Below are 20,293 nucleotides of genomic sequence, written 5' to 3'. Positions count from 1 at the left end.
TCATATATCAGTTATATATTACACCACAAAAGCTTAATATATTAAAGCTATATATTTTGGATAAGTGTTTTTGATGTAAACAGGACACAGGCACCTTTTTACACTCTACATGGACATGCCCCAAATTGAATTCTTTTGGACTAATTTAATAGATTTTCTTCAACAGGTACTAGGTGTTAAAATTGGATTGGTTTCAAAAAGGATTTTTAAAGTGTTGGCGGTTGCCAGGAAATGTGTAGCTGTTTCATGGAAATTGGACATGGATTTGGTATTAGATAAATGGCATGGTGAAATGTGAAGTTGTATACCTTTGGAAAAGATTGCATCTAATTTAAAGAACAAATATATGATTATTTTTTGAAAATTTGTTTCCTATATTGGTGTTAAAACTTTATAAGTAATTACATGATCTCAGTTGGTAGAATTTGGTGTGAATTTTGTCACACCCCAGAATCACCTCAATGTATCTTATTTTATTAGATATTGTATATGAGTTTTATACGCTTAGATTTGTATTGTGTTATATTACACAGTAATGTTTTATTTTACTATATGCTTTATATTTAAAAAGATATAATTATAGTTATGTGTTAGAATAATTAGGTCAATAATTTATCCATAAGGTAATATCCACTATTGTTTTAAAATTAGTCTTTTTCTTTCTTTCTCTGTTCTCTCTTTTTCTTCCTTTTCTTGCTTTCTTTGGGGGGGGGGGTTCTGTGTGTGTGTGTGTGAGGGGGAGAAAATGATTTTTAAAAAGGCATGTATTGATTTTGATATATAGAATTTTTGGCTCTATATGCAACTTTGTTACATGTGCCAATAAAATAAAGTTTGACAAAAGAAACCTGAAGGAAAGGATGATGATGATTTTGGTCACCATCACTTCACTTCTGCCCTTCAATTTGGAATCCAGACCATACCAAGGAATGCAAAACCATATACTCTATGCCAGCTCTTAATATGACTAAGGTAAATAGTCATAGCTGCCTTCTCAGGATAGAGGAATCTAAAATCAGAAGGCATAAATTTAAGGTGAGAGCTGAAAGATTTAAAAAGTTCCTGAGGGGCATCTTCTTCACCCAGAGGTTGGTTGTTGCCAGTGGAAGTGATAGAAGTGGGGATGATTGGAGCATTCAAAAGAAATTGAGAAAGTTAGTGGAGAGCAAAAGTTGAAGGGATATGGGCTGAACGCAGGCAAAGTATAGTGGTTAGTGCAACCGTGTCTGCCTGTCCTGCATCGGACTTGTCAGCCACAAACGAGCCTGCAGCTGACGTGGACATTACCCCTCCATAAATCTTCGTCCGCGAAGCCAAGCCAAACAAAAGAAAGAAAGAAAAGAAGAAAGAACAGCATTAATACCCAAATGCTTTCTGTGTCTGTGAGGGTTTCCTCCAGGTGCTTCAGTTCCCTCCCACGTTCCAAAGATGGATAGATTTAGCAGGTTAATTGGTATTTGGGCTGCGCAGGCTCTTGTGGTGAAAAGGCTGGTTGTATCCCCAAATTAAAACTACAAATAAAATTAAATGGGACCAGATTTGTCAGCACGGACAAATTGAGCCAAAGTTCCTGTTTCCATGATTTGGAATTCCACGACTCTAATGGTTAAAAGAAAGATCAAAGCCAGGGTAGCACGAAAGCACCTTTGTGGGGGTTTGCTCAGGAGCCTGCCACCTCCAGGGAAGAAAGTCTTTAAGCCTGCTTGGTGTGTGATTTCACACCTCTGAGACTTGTTGATGGGAGGTGTGATGGCCATGGAGAGGTGTTTGTGGGATGTTCTGAGCTACATTCACCACCACCTTCAAGTTTTGATCTGGAGCAGAGCAGCTCCACCTCATGCTGTGATGCATCCAGCAAGTATACTTAATATTGCATATCTGTCAGAGTTGTTAAGACACAATGTTTCCATTCATTTTCTCCGCTGGAAGTGCTCTTTCATTGTGGGCTATTGATTGTTTACTAGAATTTGAGGAAAATGAACAAAAGTCATTTTGTATTTTGAGAAGTTAGTTTCAAATATCAAAACTAACTTTACATTTAATTTATATTAAGGAGTTGAATGACACTATAGGTCGTGAATTTGTTTTTGTTCTTGGCTACCATGTATTTTTTTGGGATAGGATTAATTATGAATTAAATGAACAGTCATTGAAAGTAATCATATTGATAAAGCCAGTTTAATGCCAAAAATTAACATGTATGTTAACAGTATGTATTGTTGAGACTGCTTAATTCCATTATGCCAGAATTCTGTTACCACTATAAACAGGGAGGCATTGCAGAGCCAGTGTCATGTCTAAACATTTGCTTTAAAGGCTTTCAACTTGGAAAGATTCTTTATTTCCCAAAATGAAATCCCAGCCCCACAAATGAATGGCTCCCAGTCTGAGTAGGCTGATGAATCATTTGGCTTATCACAATTACGCCTATCCTGACTTTTTAACTAATCAATACCATTTTCTACCCTGTTTTTCTTTATGTTCAAAGTTATATCTATCTCCTTAAATTTTGCATGTGGTAAACACTCAAAATTTTCTGAATAAAGTATCCTCTAATATTTTCCTTCATACTGGTAGCTGGTAGCAATGATCCTTGTTGAAGGTTGCCTCATTTTCAGTTTTCCAAGTAATGAAAACATTCTTTAATTGGTTGCCCAATTGATAACTTTATATAACCTCCTTTTAACAGTCCTTTCAATCTTCTTCATTCAGAAAGTTTCCAAGAGCCAGTTTTCTGAGCATAGGGACTGAAGAGGTTTAACGAGACCACCTATGTGCAAGTAATTAGGAATACACAATAAATACTTGCTTTGCCAATAATGGCCTCATTCTTTTAATTGTGGAGTTACAGTATTAGAGTCTTGTGTTTGAATTAAAAAAATTATTTTTACCAGAGATTTAAATGCTACAAATTGAACTCGGTATTATTCAAATATTTTATTGAAAAAAAACAAAAACTGCAGATGCTAGAAATCTGAAATAAAAACCCAAAATGGAAGCACTAAGCAGGCCTGTGGTAAGAGAAACATTTAATCTTTCAGTAAAAAGCACAAATGCTGGAGGAGCTCAGTAGGTCTCGCAGCGTCCATAGGAAGCATACTGTACATTGCTGATGTTTCGAGGCTGAGGCCTACTTCATACCATGAAGAAGGACTCGGGCCCAAAACATCAGCCATATATGTTTACCTCCTATGGACACTGCGACACCAACTGAATTCCTCCAGCATTTGTGTGTTTTTCCTACAATCACAGCGTTGGCAGAGTTTAGTGTTTCATCTCATTTAATCTTTAAGGCCCAGGATCCTTAATTAGAATGTAAATGCAGTTTTTCAACCTGAAATAGAATTTGAGCTCCATCTACATTGCCCCTCAATTTTTTTTTTTTTTTTTTTTTTTTTTTTGGAAGCATCACGACATTATAACTTTTCACAGCAAACATGATTTATTTTTTTTACTGACTGTATGTCAGTCTACAGGAGGGGATTGAACACTTGGCTGAATGGTGCACCAACAACAACCTTGCACTTAATGTCACCAAAACCAAGGAGCTGATTGTTGACTACAGGAAGAGAAAGCCAGAGGTATACAATCCAGGGATTAGAGGGTGAGTAAGTTTAAGTTCTTGGAATTCACTATCTCGAAGGATGTTTTCTGGACCGAACACACTAATGGCATCGTGAAGAAAGCAGGTCAGGGCCTCTACTTCCTCAGAAGTTTGCAGAGGTTTGATCTGGACACCCGAAACCCTGGCAAATTTCAACAGAGGTGTGATGGAAAGTGGGCTGACTGGCATGGTATGGGGATATGGTCTGGTACACAGATACAAATACCCCTGAGCATAAAGCCCTGCAAAAGGTAGTGGGCACAACGCAGGACATCACAGGCAAAACACCATCATCGAGAACATCTACAGGGAATGCTGCTGTCGGAGAGCAGCAGTGATTGTCAAGGTTCCACACCACCCAGCACACAGTCTGTTCTTCCCACTACCATCAGGAAAGAGGGAAAGATGTTATAAGACTTGTACCACCAGATTCAGGAACAGCTACTACCTCTCCACCATCAGGGAAGTAGAGGCACTGACATGATTTCTTCACGATGCCATTGGTATGTTGGATCCAGGCAAGGTCCTTCTAAACAGTGACTCTGATCCCCCAATGATCACTGGATTGTATACTCCTGGGTTTCCTTTCCTGAAGTCAACAATCTGCTCCTTGGTTTTGGTTTTATTGACATTGAGTGCAAGGTTGTTGATGGTGCACCATTCAGCCAAGTTTTCAGTCTCCTTCCTGTACGCTGACTCATCCCCTTTCTTCACACAACCCACTACTGTGGTATCGTTGACAAATTTGTAGATGGTGTTATTGTCGTACTGAGCCACACAGTCATAGGTGTAAAATGAGTAGAGTAGGGGGCTAAGGTGCAGCCCTGTGGTGCTCCGACACTGATGGAGTTTGTGGAGGAGATGTTCTTACCAATCCTCACTGGTTGTGGTCTGGAGGTGAGGAAATCCATGATCTAATTACACAGTGGGGTGTTAACTCCCAGATCTTGGTGTTACTAATCAGTTATAAGGGGATGATGGTATTAAATGTCAAATTGTAGTCAATAAAGAGCATTCTGATGAATGCATCTTTGCTGTCCAGGTGTCCTAGGGCTTTGTGTCGAGCCAGTGAGATGGCAACTGCTGTAGACCTGTTTCTATGATAGGTGAACTGGAATGTATCCATGTCGCTGTTCAAATGGGAGCTGATCTGCTTCGTCAACAGTCTTTCAAAATACTTCATCACTGATGATGTAAGTGCTACTGGTTGATAGTCATTAAGGCAAGTTACTACACTTCTTGGGATCCGGTATAACTGATGCCTGTTTGAAACAGATGGGCACCACTCTCTGCTGGAGTGAGATTTTGAAGATATCCGTGAATACTTTGATAAGTTGATCAGCATAGATACCGCAGGCCAGTGATTCTTTATGATTCTGACATGAGACAACCACTGTTTGCATTATCTGGTCACCCTCAATCTTACAAAGGTGCTTGGACAAATTCCATTTAAAATTTGGCACAAAGCCAAACCAAAATTTTTTGAGGAACTTCCAAAAGGCTGAGTGACTGCTAGAAAGAGGGAAATGATTGAGATAATTCATTTCAGGGTTCTGGCTCCACTGAGCTGCAGATGGCTTATTGTTGGAGAGCAGTTCAAATTGGCAGGGCTCAGAGAACTTGAAAGGTTCTGGACAGTTGGAGAAAATTACAAAGGTTGGAAGGAATTTTGAACAAACGATGGATATTTGAAGATGGTTGCTTCAGGAGCCAATGTTGGTCAACAAATACCGTGAACGAGGCTTGGTGTGAATTGTAGCCTCAAATGTATGGTGAATGGCAAGGAGAGCACTGAGTGTAGAATTAATCAGGTTATGGCTGAACAATGAATATTGATTTTTTTTTTTTCTCTTTCTCCCCCCCACCCTCCCCAACCACACCTTCATCTTGTGCATATGGGGGTTCTACTGCAAATATAATAGCTGGTGCTGCTGCCAAACTCGGAAAAAGCTCCCTTCCAGTGCTCCTTTGTGGGGTCCTACTGCCTGGCAACCCTGACCGATGGCCCTGTGCAGGTTTAAACTGCCTGTAGAATAGAGCCAGCTGTGTTTTTACTTTGAAGAACTCATGGAGGTGCCAAGAAGGAGGCGCCCATGATTGGCATCCCAGACTTTGTGGATTCTGGATGTGGTATCAGAGTGGAAGAAACCTTCGTGCCCTATCCTGGCTTGTTGAGAAGTAGAACCTGGACAGCAGTGGGTCTTGCAGATGAAGAGTTCACACTAGGGTGCTGATAACTGGCTTGTGGGAACCAAGGATCAGTGCTGGCAGGACTCCTTATGAGCCTTGGGTACTGACAGGCGTTTAGAACTAGGGGCTGAGGTGGGTGTCTTGGATGCCTCTCATTTTGCTATATCCCTGGACCAGACTCCAAGGCTGCGCAGCTTCAGAGTGTACAGGAACGATGGAGGCTGAGGCAGTGGAGGAGGCAATGGGATACATGGACATTCTGTCCCTGAAGGGAATCTCTTGTTTCTCTTTGTTGGCTTGAACATGGGCGCTGGACGAGTCTCTCCTTTTTGTGTGCCATTACGGGGCAAACAAAGAAAAATAAATCTGTATAATAAAGGGGTTATGTATTACACTGAGCATAATGACGTCATCACTCGTATATACTGTGTGCTGCGGGGAAGCATTTTACATTTGTATTAAACAATGAATGAAGCATCACATCTCCATGTGCAGTGTATTTCTAAACTTCAAATACATGACAAAAGGGATCTTGATTATAAATCTGAAGAAAATATTTTGATTCCATGGATTAATTTCACCAGGCGATGACTTGTGAGCTTTCTCAGAGACATAATGGAGGTCATACCCACACTCCTGTTCGGCTCCGAATCATGGGTCCTCTACCGGCATCACCTACGGCTCCTAGAACGCTTCCACCAGCGTTGTCTCCGCTCCATCCTCAACATTCATTGGAGTGCTTTCATCCCTAACGTCGAAGTACTCGAGATGGCAGAGGTCGACAGCATCGAGTCCACGCTGCTGTAGATCCAGCTGCGCTGGGTGGGTCACGTCTCCAGAATGGAGGACCATCGCCTTCCCAAGATTGTGTTGTATGGCGAGCTCTCCACTGGCCACCGTGACAGAGGTGCACCAAAGAAAAGGTACAAGGACTGCCTAAAGAAATCTCTTGGTGCCTGCCACATTGACCACCGCCAGTGGGCTGATATCGCCTCAAACCGTGCATCTTGGCGCCTCACAGTTTGGCGGGCAGCAACCTCCTTTGAAGAAGACCGCAGAGCACACCTCACTGTCAAAAGGCAAAGGAGGAAAAGCCCAACACCCAACCCCAACCAACCGCTGCAACCGTGTCTGCCTGTCCCGCGTCGGACTTGTCAGCCACAAACGAGCCTGCAGCTGACGTGGACATTTACCCCCTCCATAAATCTTCATCCGCGAAGCCAAGCCAAAGAAAGAAGAAATGGAGGTCGTACAAGGAACAGATTTATGATTTAGTAGCTCATCTTGGGGTAAAAAAGGATGCCACACTACAATGTGCATGTTTGAATTTTAATGATGAAAATGAAAGGACAGCGTCATACATTGCACTACTTGATGTTTGGTGAATTTATATTGGTTTTGGCAGCTTTTCAGTTACATTGCTTCAAATCCAAGTTTCTATTACTGCTTTACTCCTGGGGTTTGCTTGGGGCTTAACTTATTTCATTTGTTATGTATAAAGTACAATTTGAATAATATCTTGACGGTAAAGTGATGTTGCACTTAATCCTGCAAGTTAAATGACATTTATGTGGAATATGCTGTAATTCTACACAGATTTTCTTTATTTGATGTCTCATTTCATAATTCTTGGATGGTTACAATGGGTGAATGATCTTTTTAAAATTGTTAATGCAGCAATGTGTCTTTATTGAATATTTTATTTTAAATTTTCATCCACAATGCAGTTAATTACAAGGTTGTAAATACTTTCATCAAACAGTAATCATTTGCCCCTTTCACACTTGCAAGTGACCCCAGGAAGTAACCATCAGCCTTTAAAGTGTCTAGTGCGAAAGCAAAATCAGCAGAAAGCCGGTGTCAGATGACATCATCTCACACCGGGCATTTACTCCTCGTACAATCCCCAGCGTCTACAGATGCCGGCATTGCAATCAGGCAAGTGTGAAATTGGTAATTTTATTGTGGGATTGAAATGACCCAAGTTATTGCGTGAATGCAGGAAGAAAAGATTAAAATGAAGGTAGAGGTCTAAACTTGGTAAAGTCACAATGGGAGAGAGAGAGAGAGAGAGAGGAAATAAATAGTAATAGTGGACAATTTTTAAATAACGTGGGAAAATTGTTAGCGCTGTAGCACACAATTTATAAAGACCGTGGGGGGAAAAAGCAATGGCCGCCCTGACTTTCCAGAATGCCGTATGGCAGAGAAACCCCTAAATGAATGCTCCGTGCGTGCATAGGTCCACCATCGCTTTTTCCACGGTCTTTATAAATTGTACTTGATAGTGCTACCAACTTCCCCACGCTATATAAATTGTGTGCTATAGCGCTATCAACTTTCCCACCCTGTTTAAGAGTTGTCCGCTAATGCTATTTATTGCTACCACCTTCTCACAGTCCCTTATAAAGGTTTATATAGGTCGGCACAACAACAAGGGCTGAAGGGCTCATACTGTGATGTACATAATTATGTTATAATTAGGCATTTTGCTCAAATATAAGTTCATAATACATTGATCAGGATTTAGGGCAGGTTCACCATCACTCAATGTGTCATAACATCACCAGTCGAAGGTAGAACAGTCCTAACGCTGGGGATGGCTCCTTGCAAGTGTGAAAGTGTCCCAGTTAGGAGTGGTGGTCAGATGTGAAAAGCCAAATCCCATTCCTATCCCAGGACTCTGAATGGCCAATTTAGTGGGATGCAAGTGTGAAAGAGTTTTTTTATATATATATATATATATATATATATAATACACACTACATCTCCCCCAGAGCAGTAAGTATCTTATGTACAAATTTCAGCTCTCTGCTGCAAGGAATTTCATCAGCTTCTACTTCCTTATTCTAAATTAATGTGTGCATGAACATTCAATATCCACAGTGGTGCAGAGTTGTCAAGCTCACCAATGTTAAGGAAACAATTTGGTTTTTTTTCCAACGGGAACTATCACAGAATTCATGTTTTATTGATTGCATAACTCTATGGTTCTGTTACTTTTAACCTCAAAGATTTTTCACAATGAGATGGCAGTTTTTCAACTGCAGTTGCATTTAAAGCATGAAAGCTGTGTAATATTTTAGCTTAATTGGTATATACAGAAGTTTAGCCCCTATCACACTTGCATCCCAGTAAATTGGCCGTTCAGTGTCCTGGGATAGGAATGGGGGTTTGGCCTTTCTCACCAGACCTCTCCTAAGTGGGATGCTGAATGCTTTCACACTTGGAAGAGTTTATCCCTGGTGTTTGGTCTGTTCTACTGTATTGCAGTTGCCCATTTCACACTTGCCTGATTTCAATGCCAGCATCTACAGATGCTGGGGATTGTACTAGGGGTTGAGGCCAGCAATCCCCGGCGTGAGATGACATCATCTGATGCTGACGTTGAGCAGATTTTGCTTTCACACTTGCCACTTTAAAGGCCGATTGGCATTCGATTCCTGGGATCACCGGCAAGTGTGAAAGAGGCTTTTCATAATATTGGCTGATTATTAAGTGGGTGTAATGGTCTTTATCTTTGAACTGTTTGTGAAACCTCTGCATTTTTGCAGGCTGAACCAACTTGAGTTGTCATTCTTTGGAAAGGAGTCCTACTTGCAGTCAGGATGAGAAAATTATTTACTTGTGAGCGCCAATGGAGGGGAGAGTCATAACATAAGAATAATTCTTACGGTGGAAATAGTCAAGTTTATTGTCATCTAATTGCACAAATACAACCCGACGAAACAGCATTCTCCAGTCCTCTGTGCAAAACACTCAGACACACAACCAGACATAGCACACATGCAGACAAATAATACATATGCAGGACAAGTATTTATATACACAAACAAACAAATAAATAAATATTGCTTCATAAATATGAGAGCCTTGTATGGTTAGTGTGAGCAGTTCCTTCGATCATTCAGCATTCTCATTGTCCATGGAAATAAGGTGTTTCTGAGCCTGGTGGTGCTGGCACTGATACTCCTGCATCTTCTTCTCGTTGGGAACAGCTGAAAGATGCTGTGTGCAGGGTGGAAGGGGTTTTGTGCGCCCTCATCAGACAATGATCCCAGTAGATCATGTCAATTTGTGGGGATGGAGACTCCGGTGATACTCTCTGCCACTCTTCTGGTCCTGTGGATTGACCTTTAATTCATTTCTCTGCAGCAACCTTACCACATTTATGCACCCAGCCAGGACACTCTCGATGGAGATCTTGTCGAAGGATGACATGATGGTAGTTAGTCGATCAGGCAGCATCCATGAAAAGAGATGCAGACTTGATGTTTCAGGCCCATCATCAGACTGTTCTTTCTGTCTTTGATTTGTGCTTAATACCAACCAAGATCTAAATGTGGGAATGTATTCTCTTCCATGATTGGTCAAGATTCAAGGTCTACGTGTGAATGTGTGTAGAAATTATTTGGTTAGATTGCGTACTATTCTAAAAAGATTGGGATAAAGACAAGTTGAAATGGGAAAAAGATTTAGGTTCTATAATAGCTGAAGAAGCCTGGATGGAAATTTGCCAGAATAGTATTCGGAAATTGATTAATGCTAGATTAGCGATGATTAATTATAATTTTATACATCAGTTATATTTAACACCGGAGAAACTAAAAAAGTTTGGCCTTAGTAAGTCAGATTGCTGTTTTCGTTGTGACCAGACGGCTAATACTTTTTTGCACACTGTCTGGCTTTGTGATCGATTGCAACAGTTTTGGAAAGGTATTCAATTTATACTTAATAGTTTATATAATATCTGTCTTGTATTAGATCCTGATATATTTTTATAAGGGAATATGCAATCACTATTTGATTTAGGTTTAAAGGATTATCAGGTTTCCTTTATCTATTTAGCTTTAGCTGTGGCCAAGAAATGTATAGCACTTACTTGGAAAGACAGAAATATATTAACTTTAGATAGGTGGCATTTGGAGATGAAATCCTGTTTGACCATGGAAAGGATATCTTTTTCAATTCAGGATAGGATGTCTTTTTATAGGTTAAAGTGGACTCTGTTTGTTAAATATATGCATTTAAGTTTGCTTTAAATATGTTTTTAAGTGTGATATTTTAGTATTGATAACTTTTTTTTGTTAGTATCTTTACTTGTTATGTTTTATCTTTCTTTTGTAAGTGGGCTTTTTTTTCTTATATATAATGTTCACTTTATTAACTCTTCACTCTTTATTTTGGGGGGGGTTAGACTAATTTTAAGTTAGGTTATTAATGTTGTGTAATAATTATTGGGGGGGGGTTAGTTTATTTAGTTTACCGATGTGGTACTGTAATTTTTATTATCTTTTATTCTTTTTAAATGTAATCTTCAATTTTATTCATGTTATAAAATCTTAAATAAAGTTTAAAAAAAAGATTGCGTACTATTCTGAGCAAGAGAATTATGGGAGTATTAAGCCATATTGGTGATTTGACACTGTCTTTACATGGATTCTACTTGAACAAACAGAACGTGGCAGTATAATCAACAAAAGATGCCTTCGGAATAAGTTTTGTAGAGATATTGCTGTTCCATGGAAGTTGCAGAATTTATCCAGTATCTTTGTGCAAAATATTGTGTACCATCAAATTTAGCAAGCAATAAATGCCATTGTCTTGTCTTATTGTTTAACATTTTCTTTTTCTGGGTTTATTTCTTAATAAAAGCACATTTACTTACTTTATTGCTTTTTTTTATATGATTCCAATGTTCATTTATTTTGGGAACCAGTTACTGATGATATCTTCATCTGTTCACTGTTATTGTAGGGATAGTTTCACTTTTGCAGAACTTCAGGCACATGCATCTTGTCAGGTTATTTTTGGAACAGTGGTTGATCATGTCAGTAGAGATGATTTACTGGGATGCAAGTGTGAAAGGGGCTAAACTTCTGTATATACCAATTAAGCTAAAATATTACACAGCTTTCGAGCTTTAAATGCAACTGCAGTTGAAAAACTAACATCTCATTGTGAAAAATCTTTGAGGTTAAAAGTAACAGAACTATAGAGTTATAAGTCACTTGTCAGATTCCAGACACCAATTCTATCCCAGATAAACCTCCTCAGCATTTACATACTATTGAAAGAATCACAAATCAGAAGTGTAAATGTTAAAAGAAGGTCTGATAACAGAATACCAAAGCAGCCACTTCATGGGGAGTGGATTTTGAGGAAAGCTATAATGTGGAGGACAGAAAAAGAGATTCAAAGACCCTCTTAGAAAATCCTCGGAGTTTGAACATTGATACACACCTCTGGGAACATTGAGCATTGGATCTGTCGTGTTTGGTACACCTGCTTAAAATTAAAAAGAAGCAGAGGATCTTGAAAATCAAGAACCCATGATGTAGAATCCCTACACCTCTGTCACCTGTGTGAAAGGGACATTCAAGCCCAGATTCATACCCATTGCATCATGACAATTGAACATCATGGCCATCAACTAGAACAATGGTCCCCAACCTTTTTTCGGTCTAAGGCACACCTGGCTTGGTCCAGCCTAACATGCCATGGCCCACTTGTGGCAATGACTGAGCAATATTTTCAAGTCAAAGCTCTGTAAGGAACACATCTTTATCTAATTTAAAGTATTTTATTTAACATTTTTAAAGACCCTCATGAAATGGACAAATTGGTAGCACTATAGTGCTCAATTTATAAAGACCGTGGGGAAAAACAATGGTGGACCTGACTTCCCAGAATGCCATGCGGCAGAGACACCCCTCCATGAATGCTCCATGCACGCAGCCGGGCACACAGCCCTTTCTCTGATGCATGGAATTCTGGGAGGGCAGGTCCGCCATCACTTTTTCCCATGGTATTTCTAAACTGTACTTGACAGTGCTACTAACTTTCTCACACTATATAAATTGTGCGCTTATAGCCCTACCAACTTTCCCACCCTGTTTAAAAAATTGTCCACTATTGCTATTTATCGCTAGCACTTTCCCACCATCCCTTATAAAGGTTTATTTAGGTTGGCACAACCACAACAAGGGCTGAAGGGCTCATACTGTGGTGTATATAAAGCTTAATTGTGTTATAATTTGGCATTTTGCTCAAATATAAGATCATTGATCAGGATTTAGGGCAAGTCCACCATCGCTCGATGTGTCATGAAGTCACCAGAAGAAGGTAGAACAATCCTAACCCTGGGGATGGCTCCTTGCAAGTGTGAAAGTGTCCCAGTTAGGAGTGGTCAAGTGTGAAAAGCCAAACCCCCATTTCTGTCCCAGGACACTGAACGGCCAATTTAGTGAGACTCAAGTGTGAAAGGGTCTATAAATGCTTCCCTCTGCCCAGAGTGTCTGTAAAGTTTAGAGTTAGAAAGCGAAACCGACAAAAAGAACCTGCTGCTGTCAGACTGAAATAGTTACAGTTCTGAACTAGTCTTCTCTTAACCCAGGAGCCTTAATTTTCAAACACAATGAAGAATGTGTGCTATTTTCTGAAGGGCTCCAATGTATTTATCCAGCAAACTTTACACATCTGTCGTGCAGGGTCTTGCCAACAGTCATACTCATTTGTCCTATGGCTCAGACACAGTTTTCAGTCCTCTGAATGGTTCTTACTCTTGTCACATTTCAAGGGAAACACTCAATTAAAAACAAATGTTGTAACATGATCCTTATTTTGTGAATAAGCTTTGTTGTATGGGAGCAAGAATAGTGTGGTGTAATGGTCGAGCTACTTAAAAAGGTGGCAGTGATGTCATTTTGTCTGAGATCATGGTTTTACTCCTTTGGATACTTCAAAACTCCTATTGGGTGGTACTGATGTGGTGTTGTTGTGCAAAGCTGGAGAGAAACTCGATCTGTATTAGATGGTTAAAATAATTGGATATGCGAGGAAAATATTGGCAGGGTGAATTTGAGAAATACACAGCTGAAAATCTGTAGATCTGCAAATATTTGTAAGATGGTAATCTAAAATTTTGAAATAAAGACCATAAATGCTGGAGGCAATGTTTGTAGAAAGAGAAACAAAAGTTAAAGTTTCAGGTTGATGACCTGTCACCAGAACTGGAAAAGTTTTTACAATTGCCTAGAAGAGAGAGTATAACTTAGCAGACATAAGTTTTTATTACACAAATATGTGGATGCCATTCCAGGGGATGGTGGTGGAGCCTGGTATAATAGGGACATATGGGGGAAAAAAAACTATAGTCGCATAGATGTAAGAGAATTAGAGCATTGTGAGATTGGAAATGGTTAGATTGTAGGTCAGCATAACTTTGTGGGACAAAAGGTTCATACTGTGCTGTACTGTTCCATGTTGAGAGGGGTCCAATTAAGTGATTTGTCTGTGTGACACAAATGTTTTTAAAAATATTTTATTTTAGATTTTCCATTATTAAACCAGGAGAACGCACCGTTGACTGTTCAGAGCATATCAGTATCTTCCAACAATCTGCTTTAATATGATGTTTCTCCCTCCCCCATTCCAACCCCTCCCGAGAGAGAAGGAAAATTGGAGTTACCAAGGGCGAAAGATAAAGAAAGAGAAGAAAAGAAAGGAGAGAGAGGCTGGGTGTGGTGTTGGCGCTTCCAGTGCATATCCACAGAAACTCTGGAGTCAACCCCTTTTCTTATCGGTGAATCTCTATGTCATTTTGTCAGGGTGTGGCTACATTCTGGCTCCTGTGTACCTCAGATATAGCTGCCATATTTTAACAAAGGTGCTGTGTTGGTTCCTAAGATTATACATAATTTTTTTCCATGGGAATACAGCTATGCATCTCAGTAATCCACTTGCTGATATGAAGAGGAGAATCAGACACAGGTCATCCCTATTCATTTTTTGCTATGGCCAAAGATAGAAATATGAATTGATTATGGAATTTGGTTAATTTGTCGCTTATGTCCATAAAGTTCCCTAGTAGTTACAACATTGGGTCTGGCGGGAAGGTTACCTTTGTTATTTAAGTTAGTATGTTGGCCAAATCCTGCCAAAATGGGGCTACTTTTGCGCAGAACCAGGTTGCATGAACGAATGTTCCCTGCTCTACTCCACACATAAACTTCGTTTCTGGCACCTCTGGCTTTTCCTTGTGGATTTTTTGTGGTGTAGGGTAGAGCAGGTGCAGAAAGTTGTTGCATCAGTCTGTATCTCGAGTTGATAACTATTGTCACAATGTCTTTACAGCATCTGACCAACATCTTTCATCAATTGTAATGCCCAGGTCTGGTTCCCATTTTTCTTTTGATCTGTGTAGCCCCTATTTGGGGCTTTCACTTTGGAGTAACAGGTACATTCTTGATATAAATTTGGGTGCTTTTCCCAGTCGAAGTAACCCTTCAACCTCATTAGGTGCAGGCAGGGTCATTGTAGGGCCCCACTTGTCCCTTAGGAATGATCTTAACTGGGGGAAACATGCAACAAATTGTATTAACCTTTTAGCTGCTTGAAAGACATAAGCTGTCTCCCCTCGTAGCAATCCTCAATATGTTGGATCCCCTTTTTCATAAGTCAATAATTGTAGAACTGTAATGACCCCACACTTTGTCTCATAGTTTCTCAGGCATTCCATCCATGGCTCCTTCAGGGGGTTCGATTCAGACTGATTTTTGCAGGCTTACATATTTTCTGGTATCTCCAAGATTTTAATGCCCTTGTTCATGGGCATCAGTTCATTTTGAATCAGTGGTGCTTTTGGTGATATTTCCACTTTCATTCCAATGAATTCATTGATCTTGCGCCAGATTTTAATCAGAGGCTTCAGTATGAGGTTATTTTTTTTCTATTAATTTGGCATCCCATTTTATATGAAGTCCTTTGCCGTTCCCTCCCCCATTGCATGCAATCCTATTTGCACTCGGGTGGGTGGTTCCCTTCCTCAAAGAAGGATGTAAGGAACCTCAACTAAGCAGCTAGATAATATTTCTCAAAATCAGGCAACCTTAGGCCCCCCCCCCAGGAAAATGACTGACCGCTTATTCTGGTGATATCAGCGCTTGCGTGCATGTGTCATTGGTCAACCAGCATCTTCTGATGAATGTGTGATGTGTCATTGCGGGGCGGAATCCCCCTTAAATCGCTGGGTTGACAATTTAATGGGTCGATTCCCTGCAATTTTCCCCAGTAATCAAACTTGGGACCCAGGTGCTGCAATTTAAAAGGGCTATTGACAGCTTGTTATGTGGATATGAGTCATGTTTAGCTGCTGTGGGTTGTGATTAGCAGCACAATGAAGGGCATCCTTCATGCCATGAATTCTAATTAGCTGTCTTAATTGTTTCTAGGAAGGGAGGGACAAGGTGTTCATAGCTTGGTATGGAAGGGTCAGGGTCTCTGAATCCCCTTTCACACTTGCAAGTGATCCCAGGAATTAACCGCCAATTGGCCTTTAAAGTGCATCGTGTGAAAGCAAAATCAGCTGAACGCTGGCGTCAGACGTCATCCAACGCCGTGAATTGATGGCCTTGACACCGAGTGCAATCCCTGGCATGTGTAGATGCAGGCATTGCAATCATGTGTGTGAAATGGGTAATTGCATTGTGGGATTGAAATGACACAAGTTTTTGTGTGAGTGGAGGAATGTGAAGGAAGAAAAGATTAAAATGAAGGTATAAACTTTGACGGTGGGAAGTTGCAACGGTGGTGGGGGGTGTTGGAGAGAGAGAGAGAGAGAGAGAGAGAGAGAGAAAGAGGAAATAAATGACAATAAACAGCAATAAATAGCAATAGTGGATAATTTTTAAACAGCCTGGGAACAATGGTGCACCTGACTTCCCAGAATGCTGTGCGACAGAGAAACCCCTCTATGAATGCTCCATGTATGCAGCCAGGCATTCAGCCCTTTCTCTGCCTCATGAAATTCTGGGAGGGCAGGTCCGCCATTGCTTTATTCCACAGTATTTATAAATTGTATGTGCTCGTGCTATCAACTTTGCCACGCTATTTAAAAATTGTCGCTATTGCTATTTATTGCTTGCACTTTCCTGCGATCCCTTAAGAAGGTTTATATGAGTCGGCACAACAACAACGGGCTGAAGGGCTCATACTGTGCTGCACATAAAGCTTAATTATGTTATAATTAAGCATGATTAATTTTGTTCAAATATAAGATCAGAATACATTGATCAGGATTTAGGGCAGGTCCACCATCACTTGCTGTGTCATGGCATCACAGGTAGAAGGTATGACAGTCCCCACCCCAGGGATGGCTCCTTGCAATTGTGAAAGTATTCAGTGTCTCAGTTAGGAGTGGTCAAGTGTGTAAAGCCAAGCCTCCATTCCTATCCCAGGACACTGAATGGACAATTTAGTGGGATACAAGTGTGAAAGGTGGTCGGACTATGTGGAATGTAGCTTTTTGGGACAGGTTGAAATTTGTCATTTTTCCAAGCTTGTGATTTATTCCTATATTTGTACTGTCTGGACTCCCAGAACCTCCAAATTCCACAGGAAGGGGTGGAGAGCTGGAGGAAAGGAGAAAGGGATAGGGAAAGAGAGAGCCTTTGGGGGAGGAGATAACTGAAAATGGAGAAATCGATGTTAATGCTGTCTGGTTGAAGAGTGCCCAGGCGAAATATTGTTCCTCCAATTGGCATGAGGCTATAGATAAACATGCCAGAATGGGACTGGTGTGTTGTAGTTAAAATGGTTGGCCAATGGAAAGATCAGAGGTGCTCAATGAAGTGATCTCCCAGTCTGCATCTGCCTGTTTTGGCTTATAATTTGACTTATACTTTGACAAATGTCCCGGGCCCGAAGTGTTGGTTATCCTTTACTTCTGATGGATGCTGCATGACCTGCTGATTTTCCCTTGCACGTTTGTGTATTGCATTTAACCCCAGCATCTGCAGACTTTCTCATTGAACTGGTATCTGGGTGAATGATAGAACTTTGAAGTCCATTCCCCGCTGTTTTATGATACTTCTGTTATGCACTGATTGGGGTCTGTTGATGAGGAAGTGGGCAAAGTCGGAGATCCTTTAGATTGGTCGTAAATTTTGCAGGTATGGTGATGTTGAGTGCTGAGCTGGAGTTGATGATCAGCAGACAGTCTGACGTGAATTTCTTGTGGACGGTGAACTAATGCAGAGAGCTTTTGCTGTTGATCTTTTGTAATGATATAAAGCACCTGCTCAGCTACACCACAAAGAATTTTGGCACATGTGGACATTGTACCACAAAATTAAAAATAAATTCATTATGCTTCTTTGTTCTAGAGTTTGCACCAAAGCATCCAGCGGAAATCCTGCACTGCCAGGGGTCTATTCCTCAATGACTATAGCAATAATGAGCTTATTATCATATGCATTGTACGACGTGTATGTGCACTGAAATTCTTAGTTCCTCCAGCCAAACACGTACAATTTAAAAAAGATGACAATCGTATACATTCAAACGTAAAAAGGTTGGAGAAACTCAGCAGGTCTCACAGCACAATCAAAATTTATTGTCATGAGCAAGTCACGAAATTTGATGTTTTGTAGCAGCGTCGTAGTGCAGACATTCATATTATTAAACACCGCCTGTCCCGCATCGGACTGTCAGTCACCAACGAGCCTGCAGCAGACGTGGACATACCCCTCCGTAAATCTTCGTCCGCGAAGCCAAAGAAGAAAGAAAGAAAGAAATATTGAAAAAATAAAAATAATAGTGCATGAAAAGTAAGGCAGTGTCGTTGGTTCATTGATCATTCAGGAATCTGATGGCAGTGGGGAAGAAGCCGTCCTTATGCCGCTGAGTGCTCGTCTTTAGGCTTCTGTACCTATTTCCACGACGTAGCAGAGTGAAGAGGGCGTAGGCTGGGTGGTGGTGGGGTCTTTGAGGATAGAGGCTGCTTTTTTTTTAAGAAACCACTTCATGTAGATGTCTTTGATGGAGTGAAGTCTTGTTAACTTGCAGGTCGAGTGAACAACCCTCTGGAGTTTTGTCTTGTCTTGTCCTGAGATTTGGTGCCTCCATACCAGGCAGTGATACAACCAGCCAGAATGCTCTCCACGGGACACCTGTAGAAGTTTACGAGAGTCTTTGGTGACATACCGAACTGCCTCAAACACCTCACAAAGTATAGCAGCTGGCGAGCCTTCTTTGTGATTGCATCAACATGGAGGCTCCAGGACAGATCCTCGGAGATGTTGACACCCAGGAATTTAAAGTTCATAAGAGGTAAAGATATATAAATCAACGTTTCAGGCCTGAGCAAAAACCAGGCAGGTTCCTGAATAAAAAGGCTAGGGGAGGAGAATGCACGCCGATAGGCAATAATTGAACATGGATAATCATGAAGATTAGGTTCACACCAGCCTTAGAAACTGGGAGCACAGTTCTTCATCATTTTCCCTTTGAAGCAAGCATAGAAAACATTGAGTTGTTCAGAAGAGGGGTATCACAATGAATGACACTGCCTTGTGGGATGTAATGGTATGCGAGGGCTGCCATAGTTGTATGGGAACTGTCTGGGACCCAGCTTGGTCCAGAATTTTCTCTTTGTGTTGAATTTTTTGAACATTTCTGAATCTCCAGTCCGAAAGATCACAGGTCTGGTCTTCAGCTGTTTACAGATACCTTGGTCATCCGTGGCTTCTGCTAATCTTGGTCAGAACACATTCGTCCATGCATTCACTGATAAAGTCAGTAAGCACTGTGGCATATTCATTTAGATCCACCAATGATTCCTTGAATATTGCTACCTTCACCAACTCCAGACATTCACAAACCCATCCTTCTGCTTCCACAGACCATTTCTGTATAGTCTTCACTGTAGGTGTCGTGCTCTTCAGCTTCTGTCTGTGTGCAGGAAGGTGGAGCACAGCTAGATCGTCCAACTTTCGTGAAATGGAGCAGTTGCCATCCTTAATGGTGGGGATGGAGCACTGCTTGAGAGGGTTTGATCCCCTGATGTTCAGGAAATTGTGCTGTTTGGCAATACTTTCTTTAAGCTGGCCTCATTGAAGTCCCCGATAATGATTGAGAAGGCATCGAGATGCACAATATGAGGTTGATCACAATGTGCAGGTCCTCCCAGTGCCAGTGTAATGTCTGCTTGTGGAAGATGTTGACTGCAGTCAGGACAACGAAGGGGAATGCCCTAAGGAGGTAAAAGGATCAGTGCTCTAGCACCAGAAGTGAGACCTGGGACAGGATTGCCACATCACTTAGTTATGCACATCATTGATTTCAATGCAAAACCACCCTGTGGAATGAACTGTAGTAGAACAAATGTCTTAAGTACATTTTCATATTAGCATTGACAAGTCTGCCTGTTTCCCCTGCACCTTGCTGCGTAAACTCAATGCGCAGCCTGCAAGAGGATTTGTTTTCAGGGGAATTCAACTAAAATAGCATCGTGCACTTTGCTGCATTGTTTTCTGGCAGATGAATCCATCGAATCTTTTCATTTTATTTGGTTTTTGTTCCTACATGTCCTGTTTGTGCTGTAATGTTATTCCAAGGTCTGTGCAGATGAATATTAGGTATTAGCGTGTTTCTTTGTTTGTTGCACATTCCAACAGATGCCGATAGAATCATGCTTCCTTATTTTGTGTCTGAGGTTTG

The 20,293-nt window shown here is 40.8% G+C and overlaps 1 protein-coding gene across 10 annotated transcripts in view; it reads left to right on the top strand.

Moving 5' to 3' along the window:
- pdss2 (prenyl (decaprenyl) diphosphate synthase, subunit 2) overlaps positions 1–20,293 on the top strand; it is a 243,407-nt gene that overhangs the window by 7,678 nt on the left and 215,436 nt on the right. For 8 of the 10 annotated variants that reach the window (XM_069887508.1, XM_069887511.1, XM_069887513.1 and 5 more), the window contains exon 3: positions 3,470–3,604. The exons of the other annotated variants lie outside the window; for them this stretch is intronic. In XM_069887508.1, the coding sequence (XP_069743609.1) occupies positions 3,470–3,604 (135 nt within the window). The remainder of the gene's footprint in view (positions 1–3,469; positions 3,605–20,293) is intronic. 10 annotated transcript variants of the gene reach the window in all.

The sequence above is a fragment of the Narcine bancroftii genome, chromosome 6 (assembly GCF_036971445.1).
Source record: "Narcine bancroftii isolate sNarBan1 chromosome 6, sNarBan1.hap1, whole genome shotgun sequence".
Taxonomy (NCBI): Eukaryota; Metazoa; Chordata; class Chondrichthyes; order Torpediniformes; family Narcinidae; genus Narcine; species Narcine bancroftii.
The sequence above is the reverse complement of the archived record's forward strand: the minus strand, read 5'-3'. Positions and strand labels throughout refer to the sequence as shown.